Genomic DNA, 12,133 nt, shown 5'->3' with positions numbered 1-12,133 from the left:
GATTTTTCATTATGCTTTCATTATGCTTTCATTACCTTGTGGTACATTATGCTTTATGCTTTATGCTTCCATAACACCAATTTGGACACACCTACATGCCATTATGCTTTTATTATGTAGGTGTGTCCAAATTGGTGTTATGGAAAAGACGAGTCCTGGGCGGCATTGGTGGATCTTTGGTGTGATGAGGCTGGAGCCTGGGCGGCTATGAGAACCAAAAATAAGGCTAACCGAGGGACGGAGGGAGTACATGCTCAGGGAAACCGAAACCACTATCTCCACAAGGCAGTTAATGTATGACTAACCCCATTAAACATTCTTCTTCTTCTATTTACCATCACTTTCTTATGTATGACTAACCTCTGTTTGGTGGTGCAGGAGGAGAAACTGAAGCGGCCGCTCTCACACATGCAGGCGTGGGAGATCGCCCATACGCGGAAGGACCCCAAGCCTGGCGAGCCCAAGTACTACGGCAAGAAGACCGCAGGGAGGAAGAAGGCCTACTCCGAAGCGTATCTGAAGTTACATCCTGACACACCTGACCCCATTGCGGCGCCTCTGGACGACATGGCGGTGGTGAGGATGGGGCCCAAGGAGCACGGTCGGGAGGCGGTTCTCGATGCTGTGATCACTCCTAGTATCTCCTACACACAGCTTCGTCGGATCGACCCGAGCCTGAGCCAGCGCACGAGCCAGCCAGTGACCAGTACACAGTCCCTCTTTCAGGAGCAACAATCTGTAAGTATTTTCCCTCTTATCTTCATTGCTCACTTTATTTTCCGCATTTAGTAGTTTTATGAGTTCCATCATGTCATACCGTAGGCCTACCTGGAGTACACACGCCAGGAGACCATGGCGTGGCATCAGAGGCTTTATGAACACCAAGTGTAGAGGGATAGCCAGATGCAGCAGGCTTTTCAGGATATGGCGGCCGACAAGTGTCCTCAGTTCCCTCCAGCACAATGCCCTCCAGCACAACCAGTGCTGATGAGCTTTGAGGAGTTTGTGGCAGAGAACGCTGGCCCCTCGCCGGTTAGTTCATCCCCAATCTATTCACCCAAAGCATGTCATGCCTTTCAACACAGTCATATATCCCGTGCATATGTCTTTTCAACATCCAGGGAACAGGTGGATCTACCGTTGGCGGTGGTCTTCGCAGCACTCCGGAGACACGGAGCCCGACCACTCCGATCCACGGAGGCGGAGGCGGAGGTGGAGGCGGAGGCGGTCTTGGCGGTAGCGCTGCCGCTAGCAGTGACGACCTGGGCTTCGGCCGTCTTGGCGGTGACGACCTCCGCGGTGCTCGATGATCCTTGTGTGTGGTGATGATGCTTGAGATGACTTGTGTGTGCTGATGATCATTTAGATGACTTGTGTGCTTCTCTATATGCTTATGCTTATGTTGGTTGTGATGATGTTCATTTAGAGACTTGTGTGTGATGATGCTTATGCATATATTGTTGTGATGGTGCCGGATGATATCCCGTTGTGTTTTATATGTCTATCCCATCATATATATCTGCTGATATGTGCTGTTATTTGAATTGAATTGATTTGAAAACAAACAGAAAAAAAGCAAAAGCAAACTATGCCGACGGCTAGGCCGTTGGCATAGGGCTAGCGTGAGCTCCCAGTAGCTGACACGTGACACCTATGCCGACGGCCTAGCCGTCGGCTTAGTTTAAAAACTGTGCCGACGGCTAGACCGTTGGCATAGGCGCCCACGTGTCAGCTACTGGGAGCTCTGTATGAAGGACTATGCCGACGGCCTGGCCGTCGGCTTAGTTTCAAACTATGCCGACGGCCCAGCCGTCGGCATAGCCCTGGTCCACGAGCAGCGACTGGTCGCCACGTGGCACACCTATGCCGACGGTCGAGCCGTCGGCATAGGGGTGCCATGTGGCGACCAGTCGCTGGGCAGACTTGACGGCGGCCGCCGTTAGGCGTGATAGTTGCCGACGGCCGGCGCCGTCGGCATAGATGTACGGCCCCCGTCGGCGTATCATATATGCCGACGGCTTTTCTATGCCGACGGCCTCCCTGGCTGTGCCAACGCATATGTTGCCGACGGCCCTATGCCGACGGGGGCCGTCGGCATAGGTCTATCCCGACGGGACTCAGGCCTGGCCGTCGGCATAGGGGGCGATTCCGGTAGTGATTAGTTAGGGATCTGTCTTCTCTAATAGCAGCCTTTGTTAGTGTAAGGACAATAGAGGGCCATGGTCTACTTGATGGCCTCTCACATGCCACAACCTTGGAGTTGCATGCACCATTACTTGAGGTACGAACTAGTTCTTATTCTTTTCACATTCATACACGTTTAGATGAATATCTATATTTGATTCCTTAGTTAGATTTTCTTATGTAGTTGCTTCTCGGGGTTTAATCTTAACCTTTTCAGCTTACTTGTTACCCCTCCTACGAGCTGGTATTATTTCAATAAGCTAGCATGGAAAAAACATGAAATGATCAAACTATTCTACTCACTGTCTTCACCATCATTTTGATTTCATCTGGGATGAATATGAAGCTTCTGTTGCAGAGAGGTTTGTGGATATGCCCAATGTTCAGCAACCTGACAAGCCTAGTGCTGGGCAATTGGTGCATGGCTGCTGATTTCGACGCGCTGCTTCGCATTCTCCTGTGCTCGCCCAAGCTGAAGGAGTTGGCTTTTAAGCTCGAAATGGTACTCTCTAGAAACCATCTCTAAGTACGAGTTGATCTGCTATAACAGTGGAACCACTTACTGATCCTTCCACCTTAATGTTGACACTCTACAGCTGCAATGTATAAGGTGCATGCATTCTGAATCTACTTTGCCACCATCAGGAGCAGGGTTGAGCTTGGGCTTCCACCCTTGCATCGAGAGGATCAAGATCTGCTGCTCAAAAGAAGATCCAAGTGTCGGCGCACTGGTGGAGGCGTTGCAACCGATTGTCGGTGATGTGAAAATCAGCATCAAGCGTCTCTATTAATCAACACATTGTTTTGTTTTGGGCACCTGCCACCTTAGACCAGTGCTAAGTTGATGTGTTGAGACGAAGTGTTCCTGACGTAAACCTTCTGTAAACCAGAATAGCCAGTCGACTCCAGCCGGCGGCCGCGGAGAAGGCTGGGTCAAGCTCCTTGCTCCTGTATCTCTCGGAATGGATTGGGTAATTAATCTGTAATTTAGCTCCCGAGCCCTCACAAAGACACTATGTGTTGAATTGGGCTTAAATGCATGCGTAGTTTACCTCTTGAATGTCAATATCTTAGGCCTGAAATAGTTACATATTTCCATTTGCCAAGTTTAGTATGATTGCCCTCAGAGATTCAGAACAAGCCAGGCTAATGGATATGTTCCTATGTATGACCCTGATGCTACACAAGACATATTTCTTTCACACGGTAATATCATGCGTATAATAGAGGACAATTGCTAATCCAGTTCAGAATACAATCATCAGATTTAACAACAGGGTGCCACCATTCTTATTTGTGGAACAAAACAATGCGGAGGAGCCCAACATCATAGTTACTGTTCTTGTATCATACAGTACAATGCATTCGGAGTAAATCAGACAAGACAACGCCATCATGAAGATCCTTATGGTGCAGACTGACAACATGTTTTCTCCCACGCTTTGCCACACAGTGGGTTGGTATTTCTCTGAATGAAGTATCAGCAGACCAAGTTGAAGGCATCCTCTGCTTATGAAAACATGAGAGGATGTGGCCTGCTTCGAGTTCGAGGCGGTAGGGTCAACAAATGCATACCGATAGACAAGGGCTAGAACATGTATGGCTGAATTTATGATGTGGCCCATCGTTCACTAAGAGAGCACATTGCTTTCTCCGGTGTTTCCTGCAGTTCAGCACTATTAATTGTTTGCTTCTGCGGAACATACAACAGGGCAAGCGTTAACACTCAGTTTATTCGAGCATTGACATCAAACATTTGAGATCTCGAGTATAAAGAAAGCAACAATAGCCTTTCTTGATATATATCGATAAGTAAGTTTGTTAAAAAAACATGGAACACTTTCATTAACGCAGAGTCCATACGTTATTATTTGCAGAGATCAGCAATGTGATCATTCCGCATCTCGAATCTTGCGCATTTATTTGTATACTTTTCAGATTCTGGGATACAATTGGCTAAATAATGCCAGAGCAGCGTTTTGTAGACCGGGCTTGAGGGAGCCTGGTGTTTGCAAAATCTGAAAATGCTATATGTAAGTTTAACAAAAAAAATGATTTTTTTTCATGGACACATACAGATGTTCTTCACTTGCCTGTAAAATACTAAAATTGCACTGAATAATAAGTTGTTTTGTATCCTATGCAAAAAAGACAAAATCCTGACCCAACAATAAGAATAGAAATGCATATTTTTATACACAAATTTACATTTTCTATGTACACACATGGAAATATATTTCCATGAAACCTCATACATACGAACTATACATGCATTATATGTATAAGCGCAATTGTTTCCAGAATTGATTTCGAAGTAGAAATGGAGTATTGAGAAAATAAATAAAATAAAGGGCTCCAGGAGCCCGCCTCCAGAGTGCAGTATCGCAGATGTGCAGCCTACAACAGAAAGGGGCCTGGGCAAGATTTGCCAGCAATTTCAAGCTATGTGACTGGGATTTTGCACGTGTCCTGAACTTTTTTTTAGGTGATCCCCCAAATTATCGTACACGTTTTAGATTAGGCCCAGGGCCCAGCCCATCAGTAGCCCACCAAGGTCCGAAGGCCGAAGCCAGACGGCCCGAGCGTGCGTCCCCCACCGACCGCCGCCCTCCACCTCTGCTGCTATTTCTAAAAAAAAAAAAAAAAAAACCTCTGCTGCTCGGCCTCCTCGCGACCGCGCCGTCAAGGGCACCCCTCCCGCCTCGGCCCTCCGTCCTACGGCCCCTGCCTGAGCCGCGGAGCAACGCTGGGTCGAGCTCCCTGCTCGCACTGCTCAGCTGCTCCCTCTGAATCGATCGGGTAACCTCTAATTTTAGCTTCTGGGTCCTCATAAATCTACGTGTTGAATTGAACTTAAATTGACAGATTGCCTAACTGTGGCTCCTAGCTAGTTTGTCTCTTGAATTTCAAGATCTGAACTAATCTACCGGCCGTAGCTATTGCACATTGGCATCGCCAAGCACCACTTCAATCCACAAGTAACACCGAGGTATGCCTGACACTCGATCTGATGTAATTTATGCACTGCAGCTATGACACTGCCACTGCCACATGCTACCCCTTTAAGCCACAAGCGACACTGGTGAATCTTGCCTCCAGCCTGATCAAATCTTGTGCCTGAAACAGCTGCATGTTTCCATTTGACAAATCAACCGTCATTGCCCTCAGAAATTCAGAACATGCCAGGCTAATGAAGATATTCCTATGGCCTGATGCCAGACAAAAACAGATTTCTCACAGAGCAATTCACACTGTAATATCATTAGTGTATTCAGAGATTCAGAGGACAACATACTGCCAATCATAATTCTGAATGCAAACATCAGATTTGACGGCAGAGTGCCGCCATTTTAACTTTCGGAACAATGCATGAGCTGCAGGTGCCTGAACATAGTTACTCCTGTATAATAAAACACATTCACAATAAATCAGATAACGTCATCCTTATCTTAAGACCGAGAACATGTTTTCTTCCGCACTTCATCATGTAGTGGATCAGTATTATTTCTCTTGATGAAGTATCAGCAATTCAGCAGTACAACAAAAATCCGAAGAACCCCAACATAAAGGCCTCTCAGGAAGATATCTTCCAGTCACCTGAGCAAACTAAGCATAGACTACAACTCACTTTGTAACATATAAACGAACAAAAATAAAAGTGTCCTATTCCTTGACGCGCAATGCTAAATATTCTCGTTTGATTGCGGAGACTTCTGCGTAGACGTCCGGCATCGTCGGTCGATCTTTTGGTGTCTCCGTGGAGCATGAGAGACCAAGCTGAACAAGCTGCATAATGCAGCTCAGCATCCCCACCATTGTATGGTTTCCATGGTCAATAACTTCGTCTCCGACGATATTAGGATCGAGTATCTCACGGATCTTTTCGGGGAATGCATTTCCCACAAATTTCTGAAGGCTCAGGCCATTCTTGAACAACACATCTGTTGGGCGTTTCCCTGTGAGCATTTCTAGGATGATAATTCCATAGCTATACACATCACCCGCCGTTGAGATCTTGTTCCCGATGCCATACTCTGCATTGTTTAAATTTCAGTTATCTTAGAACAATGATTATTTAAAACTATATAAGGTTCCTTCTAAATAAAGGAAAAGTGAAACTTGAATCATATTAGGGAGTAAAGATAATAATAATACTATAGTAAATGTTTACCTGGTGCAATGTACCCAATTGATCCTCTTGGTCCTGCTAAGCTCGTAGAAGTAATAGTACTGGAAGAGTTATGACTTTGAAGGAACTTAGCTAACCCAAAGTCACTGAGACGGGCACCCATGGCATCATCTAGTAGCACATTGCTAGGCTTCAAATCACAGTGGACTATAGGGGGCACGCAACTGTTATGTAAATAATCCAATGCAGCAGCTATGTCCACTGCTATTGTTACTCTGGAGCCCAAACTCAACGGTCTTCTTGTTTCTGAATAAATCCAGCTCTCTAGGGTGCCGTTAGCCATAAATTCAATAATAAGAGCCTTGAAATCATTCCCTTTGTTGTCCCATGTTGAGCATGCAGAAATCACCCTTACAAGATTATGATGACGAGTGTTTCTGAAGGCCTCACACTCGGCAACAAAGCTTTTTGGTGCTCCAAGTTGGTCAAGCTTGAAAACTTTGACAGCAATCATTCCATTTGTTTCAGACTCAAGTACACCCTTGTATACTGATCCGTAAGCCCCTGAGCCAACCAAATTGTCTGGAGAGAAACCGTTTGTCGCTTTGGCTAGATCAGCATATGAGAAGCTCTTCATCTCAGTGTATGATGGTTGATCTGAATGTTTAGATCTCTTACTCCTCCTCTTCAAGAGAATAAATACCACACATGACAAACAGACCAAAGCAAGAGCCGCCACACTGATCCCAGTTATCTTTAGAGTTCGCCAAGTGCGCCGGTGTCTGGATGATGCAAAGCAAAGTGGCAGTTGTAGCATTGGGGAACTAGAACATAACATACTGTTCCCTTGGACAGACACCTCACTAGAATTTTGAAATATCCCCCCTTGTGGCATTTGACCCTCGAGGTCGTTGAAGGACAAGTTGAGATGCTTCAGAGAATTGAAGGACTGGAAAAAGTTTGGGATTTCACCACTCAAGTTGTTTCGAGAGAGATCAATCTCGGCAATGCCTCTCAAATTGGAGAAAGACTCAGGAATTCTACCATCAAGTAGGTTACCCTCTAAGCGAAGGGACTCCAGACGAATACAAGCACCTAGAGCAGTTGGAATATGCCCAGAAAGACGGTTGTTGGAAAAATTCAGTGGCCCTATATTAATCAAGCCACCAATCTCCTGTGGAATCTGTCCAGAAAGCTGGTTGTGGGACAAATCCAAACCTGCTGATAAGGAGTCAAGAAAGAAGAGTTCTCTTGGTATGCTCTCGCTCAAGGAGTTACATGAAAGGTTGAGAGTGATCAAACTTCGGCAATCACCTAGCGTCCTAGGAATGGGTCCACTGAAACTATTTTCTTGCAAGAAGAGGTTGTTCAGTTGACGGAGTTTGCCTATCGAACTTGGAATCTGTCCGGAAAGTCTGTTCCGTGACAAGTCCACGTATGTCAAGCTTGCAAGGTTTCCGATTGTGCTGGGGAGATCGCCAGCAAACTGATTCTGCTCCATTCTAAGAAATGAGAGGTTTGTGAGGTTCCCTAGCTCTGGTGGTATGCTGCCAGACATCTTATTTGCGTGCAGAACCAAAGCCCCTAGGCTATTTGCAAGACTACCAACTGAACTCGGCAGATTTCCTTGCATCATGTTGGTTCCCAAAGACAAGACCTGCAGCTGTGTGCAATTTGCCAACGAGGAGAGGAATGACCAGTCTCCAGCTTCTAGCTGATTACTAGCCAGAATTAGCTCTTCTAGGTTAGAAAGAGACCCAAAAGAAGGGATAATGCCATAGAATGCATTAGCCCCTAGGTTAATGGACAGGAAATTGGTTGCGTTGGCTAGCGATGCAGGGATTTTTCCTCCAACCTTATTTTGTTGCAATATGAATGTTTGGATGCTTGGAAGTGTATATCCGATGTCAAATGGAAGTTCGCCAACAAAATTGTTAACAGCTAAACTAAGGTAGGTGAGTGAAGACATGTTGAATATGGAGAACGGGATAGTCCCTGACAGAAGATTGTAAGAAATATCTAGTTCTTGCAAGTTTGGGATTTTTGCTATACTCACTGGGATACTGCCTTTGAAACCATTGGCTGCAAGCAGAAGGATCCGAAGGGAAGAAAAATTACCCAGAGTCGACGGTATGGTGCCTGCAAGACTATTCACCGACAATATAAGAGCTTGCAAGGGTGAGTCGAAATTTGGAACGACAGCTGGTATGGACCCAGCAAAGTTGTTCCATCCAAGGGCTAATCTCACAAGTGATGTGCTGTTGAAAAGGGCAGGAGGGATCTCTTCATCGAGGTTGTTTCTTACCAAGTTCAACACCTGAAGAGATGAACTGTGAGCAAGGGCCGACGGAATGGGTCCGGTGAGGGAATTGTTTGCGAGGATGACAGAAACAAGGGAGTTAGAGCTGCTGCTCCCAAGTGAAAGCGGAATGCTGCCCGTCAAGCTGTTGCGAGCAAGGTGTAAAAACGAGAGATTGCGGAGCTTCCCGATGCTTTCAGGGATATCTCCGCTGAGCTTGTTGTTCCCAAGATCAATCACCTGGAGGGATGTGGAGGACAGAGTGTTGGGGATCGAACCAGTATGGCTGTTGGAGCTGAGGTTAAGGTAGCTCAACCTGCTCAGCTGCCCGAGTTGCGCTGGTATGTGGCTGCTCAGCAGATTTCCCGGGAAGTGGATTCTTGAGAGGAGGGTGAGGTTGGCGATGCAAGGCGGCATCTGGCCATCGAGGCCGGAGTTCTCGAGGTCCAGCGCAACGACACGAGATGCATTGCAAGTGACACCGGGCCAGCTGCAGAAATGGAGGGAGTTGTTCTGCACCCATGAGCCAAGGAGGGAGTTGGGGCTGCTGGAGAGGTGGAGCTTCAAGCAAAGGAGGGTCTCGAAGTCGGTGGTGTTAGATGAAGAAGTAGCAGCAGTGAAGCTGAGAAGAGAGGTTACAACAACAATGGCTAGGAGCCTTCTTGGTGTGTCACACATGTTGTGCATCTTCAGTAAGCTGCGTGTTTTTTTGTGCTAGAGATATGCTGCACTTATACAAGGAGGATAGGTGAGCTGCAAGATTTCTGTCATGTGAGCCGCTAATTTCTTCTTCCATATTTGCACCTAGTTTCTTCTTCCACTTTCTTGTCATTTCTGCCATGTGAGCAATTCAAGTCTTCTTCTAGCTATCCCGGTCCTAGTTTCAGACTACCTTTCCCACCAGTTATCTTGGTCCTCAATCACCACTTGATTGAAAGATTTTCTTTTGGACTGCCCAAGTTGATTTTGCCACCTCTCTCAGATGCATGAAGGCCAAAAAGAATGTGTGTACACTTGGCCACTTGGCCACTTGGCTGTTATAGGAACCCAACTCGGTCGTTCCCCCTTGGATATACTCCCTGTGATCTAGAATATAAATATCGTTTGAGATATCTAATTGATAAGATCTTCGAGGTGGCACTTTGACTAGCAATCTAAATTTAAAATAAATTTTTTCAAATAAAAAAAAGATTACATGTTAATATGTTTTTCAAGTCTTTTTTGTGAAATCCAAGAATACTAACCTTAGCTCTGCAATCTACATGGTATTCCTCATCTTTTATTTAGTGATGGTCAAAGCTAAGTTTGACCAACGGTAATTGTAAAATAATGACTTGTATATTCTCTGAAATTACCAACAAATTAGAAAACTGACTGGACAAAGTACTCTCTACACCACATGATACTCATGCAAGGAGTCGTCAGTCATGTACACCAGCTCTTGACTGCAATTTCTTCCCTTTCCATGGTGGCTACTTTTTTTTTTTCAACCGGGCTCACACCGCTTTCCATGGTGGCAACTGAAGCTGATGTAAGCATATTAATCCCCAATCGTAACTTGATTCAACATGTACAGCCAATTCAAGCACGTGGCCACTTGGGCAAGTTTTATACCTGAACTGAACTTGACAGGCGTGCGTTCATATGCAGATGTCTTTTTTCTTTTCTTTTCTTGGCGATGATATGCCGATGCCTTGTCTTGACTTATTTGATACTCCTTGGATGTATGGCTCATGAAACAAATAATTGGCACCTTATTTGTGCTCACGTATTTGTCTTAAGCTCCGGTATGCTTGAGAACACTACCCTGACTTTCCTAGTACTACAACCAAACAGTTTGATTTATTTATTTATTTGCTTATTTGTGTTACCTGAACCTGAAATTTTTCATGGACACGCATATTCTCTCTAGAACTCTGAATTCCATTTGGAATTTTGGAAAGAAGATCTGACGCGCAGGTTTCCGTTGTTTTGTTTGTGTTCCTTGCACTGATTAGACGTTGTTTGTGTGTTTTGTTGCTGCACCAGATGTGCTACGCGATCAGGGTCTCAGTACACGGAGCACCATCAGGTAGCCGCCTCCTACAGCAGGTAGCAGCTTCCACCCTTTGAATCGGCAGGAGTTGTTGCATGCATGCGTGCACACCTGAGGCTTGACTTCCTTATTTCCACCAGCCATGCATGCATATGCGTACGTTGCCATCCTCAATCATCGTTTGAATCCAAGATTGTGTTCCGCCTGTGCAGAGGTGTGGGCCCGCACTTTGCAAACAAAGAATTCGAAAAAGACTCAGTCATCAGTCGATGTATAGCAACGTGCGTTCTTACTTGCATAGGAGTATTATATCCTTTAATTTGATCAACTTGTACTACAATACTCCCCATTCCACCAACCCCCAGAAGCACCACACCATTTTTCTTCATCTTCCGCATCTGCACCTACCCTACTTTCACCATGGAAACTATACCTGCGCTCTATATATAAGTGCTCCAGTCGAGCACCCATTGCACAAATTGTGAGCCAGGTCGCCAATCCGAGTAGAATAGAAACACAGGAAGGAGCAAAGAGACGAACGATCGAGGATGGCAAAGAACAACTCGTCTGCGACCTCGGTTCGGCTGATGCTGATTCTCCTCGTTCTGCTGGTTTTCGTTGGTGGCATCCTGGCAAATAGTGGGCCGTCCAAATGCAGCAACCGTAAGTTAATTAGCCACCACAGCTGATGTTTCCATGCATGTCAACCCTCCCAGTAAATTAAGTCATGTACTCCTCTCTTTCTAACTAATTATCTTGTTTTTTCTTTCATTTGTGGCAGCTGCGGCTCAGCGAGACTGCCCGCGGATCCCTAATGGCGGCTCATAAGCAAGAGATGAACCATTTCCGCGTAGCAGGATTCGGTAGGATCTTGTGTTGGCAGGCGTTGGAAGCTTCCTGTTATATGCGAAGCAAACAATATACAAGTTCTTGAGGTTGTCCGTGTGTTATATGTTTGTTTGTATTGATATGTTTGTACTGTGACCTGGTTTCATATAAATAATATGGCATGCCCCTTGCATTAAAAAGTGCTGTTTAGATCCATTACTGAATGTGGCCCGTGGACTAAGAATGAATTGCCAAGAAATTTCTTAACTATTTCGAATTATTAGTTTTTTTTTTACTTCTGGGACTGGTTTCACATGATCCAACTATTTTTATAACTATCTGTTATGAGCATCTGAGTTTATTTTTCATGATCAGCTTCACTAACTAGTTCTTCACTATATATCTCACATAAAACTATATCTATACGGTTTGCAATTTCTCAATCGATTGAGAAATATATATAGTTTAGTAGAAGCTGTAGCCGCAGGATTATGCGCAGGATTCGTGCTGATTTTTGTTTTTTTTGAGTTCTTGGTTCTTATTTTTCTATTGTTTTTCACAGGAGATTAGTGCTGTTTAAGCTCTAGGCTCTTACATATCTATATCAATAATACTATATAGTATTACCAATATGATGGCATATGAATTATTAGATCTT

At 45.1% G+C, this 12,133-nt stretch overlaps 2 protein-coding genes and 1 long non-coding RNA gene across 3 annotated transcripts; 2 read left to right on the top strand and 1 right to left on the bottom strand.

Annotated features, from left to right (window-relative positions):
- Positions 1-376: 376 nt before the first annotated feature.
- On the top strand, positions 377-891 carry LOC125554995. The gene is made up of 2 exons (XM_048718326.1): positions 377-738; positions 823-891. The coding sequence occupies exons 1-2, from the start codon at positions 409-411 to the stop codon at positions 889-891; spliced, it is 399 nt and encodes a 132-aa protein (XP_048574283.1). The 5' UTR covers positions 377-408.
- Positions 892-5,670: 4,779 nt separating this feature from the next.
- LOC125553195 (LRR receptor-like serine/threonine-protein kinase EFR) lies at positions 5,671-9,348 on the bottom strand. Its single transcript, XM_048716992.1, has 2 exons — positions 6,356-9,348; positions 5,671-6,218 (listed from the first exon to the last, which is right to left on the bottom strand). The coding sequence occupies exons 1-2, from the start codon at positions 9,297-9,299 to the stop codon at positions 5,848-5,850; spliced, it is 3,315 nt and encodes a 1,104-aa protein (XP_048572949.1). The 5' UTR covers positions 9,300-9,348; the 3' UTR covers positions 5,671-5,847.
- A 1,658-nt stretch (positions 9,349-11,006) lies between these two features.
- On the top strand, positions 11,007-11,675 carry LOC125553197. The gene is made up of 2 exons (XR_007303984.1): positions 11,007-11,310; positions 11,429-11,675. It is a non-coding gene; the product is annotated as an uncharacterized LOC125553197 (long non-coding RNA).
- The last annotated feature ends 458 nt before the right edge of the window (positions 11,676-12,133 follow it).

The sequence above is a fragment of the Triticum urartu genome, chromosome 4 (genome assembly GCF_003073215.2).
Source record: "Triticum urartu cultivar G1812 chromosome 4, Tu2.1, whole genome shotgun sequence".
Lineage (NCBI taxonomy): Eukaryota > Viridiplantae > Streptophyta > Magnoliopsida > Poales > Poaceae > Triticum > Triticum urartu.
This window is presented reverse-complemented; position numbering and strand designations above follow the sequence as displayed.

Excerpts from the sequence above, each read along its gene's own strand:
- LOC125554995 (XM_048718326.1), top strand. The coding sequence starts at position 409 with ATGCAGGCGTGGGAGATCGCCCATACGCGGAAGGACCCCAAGCCTGGC. Across the intron at positions 739-822 it reads TCTTTCAGGAGCAACAATCT|GCCTACCTGGAGTACACACG; the intron begins GTAAGTATTTTC and ends GTCATACCGTAG.
- LOC125553195 (XM_048716992.1), bottom strand. The coding sequence starts at position 9,299 with ATGCACAACATGTGTGACACACCAAGAAGGCTCCTAGCCATTGTTGTT. Across the intron at positions 6,219-6,355 it reads AATTGGGTACATTGCACCAG|AGTATGGCATCGGGAACAAG; the intron begins GTAAACATTTAC and ends TAAACAATGCAG.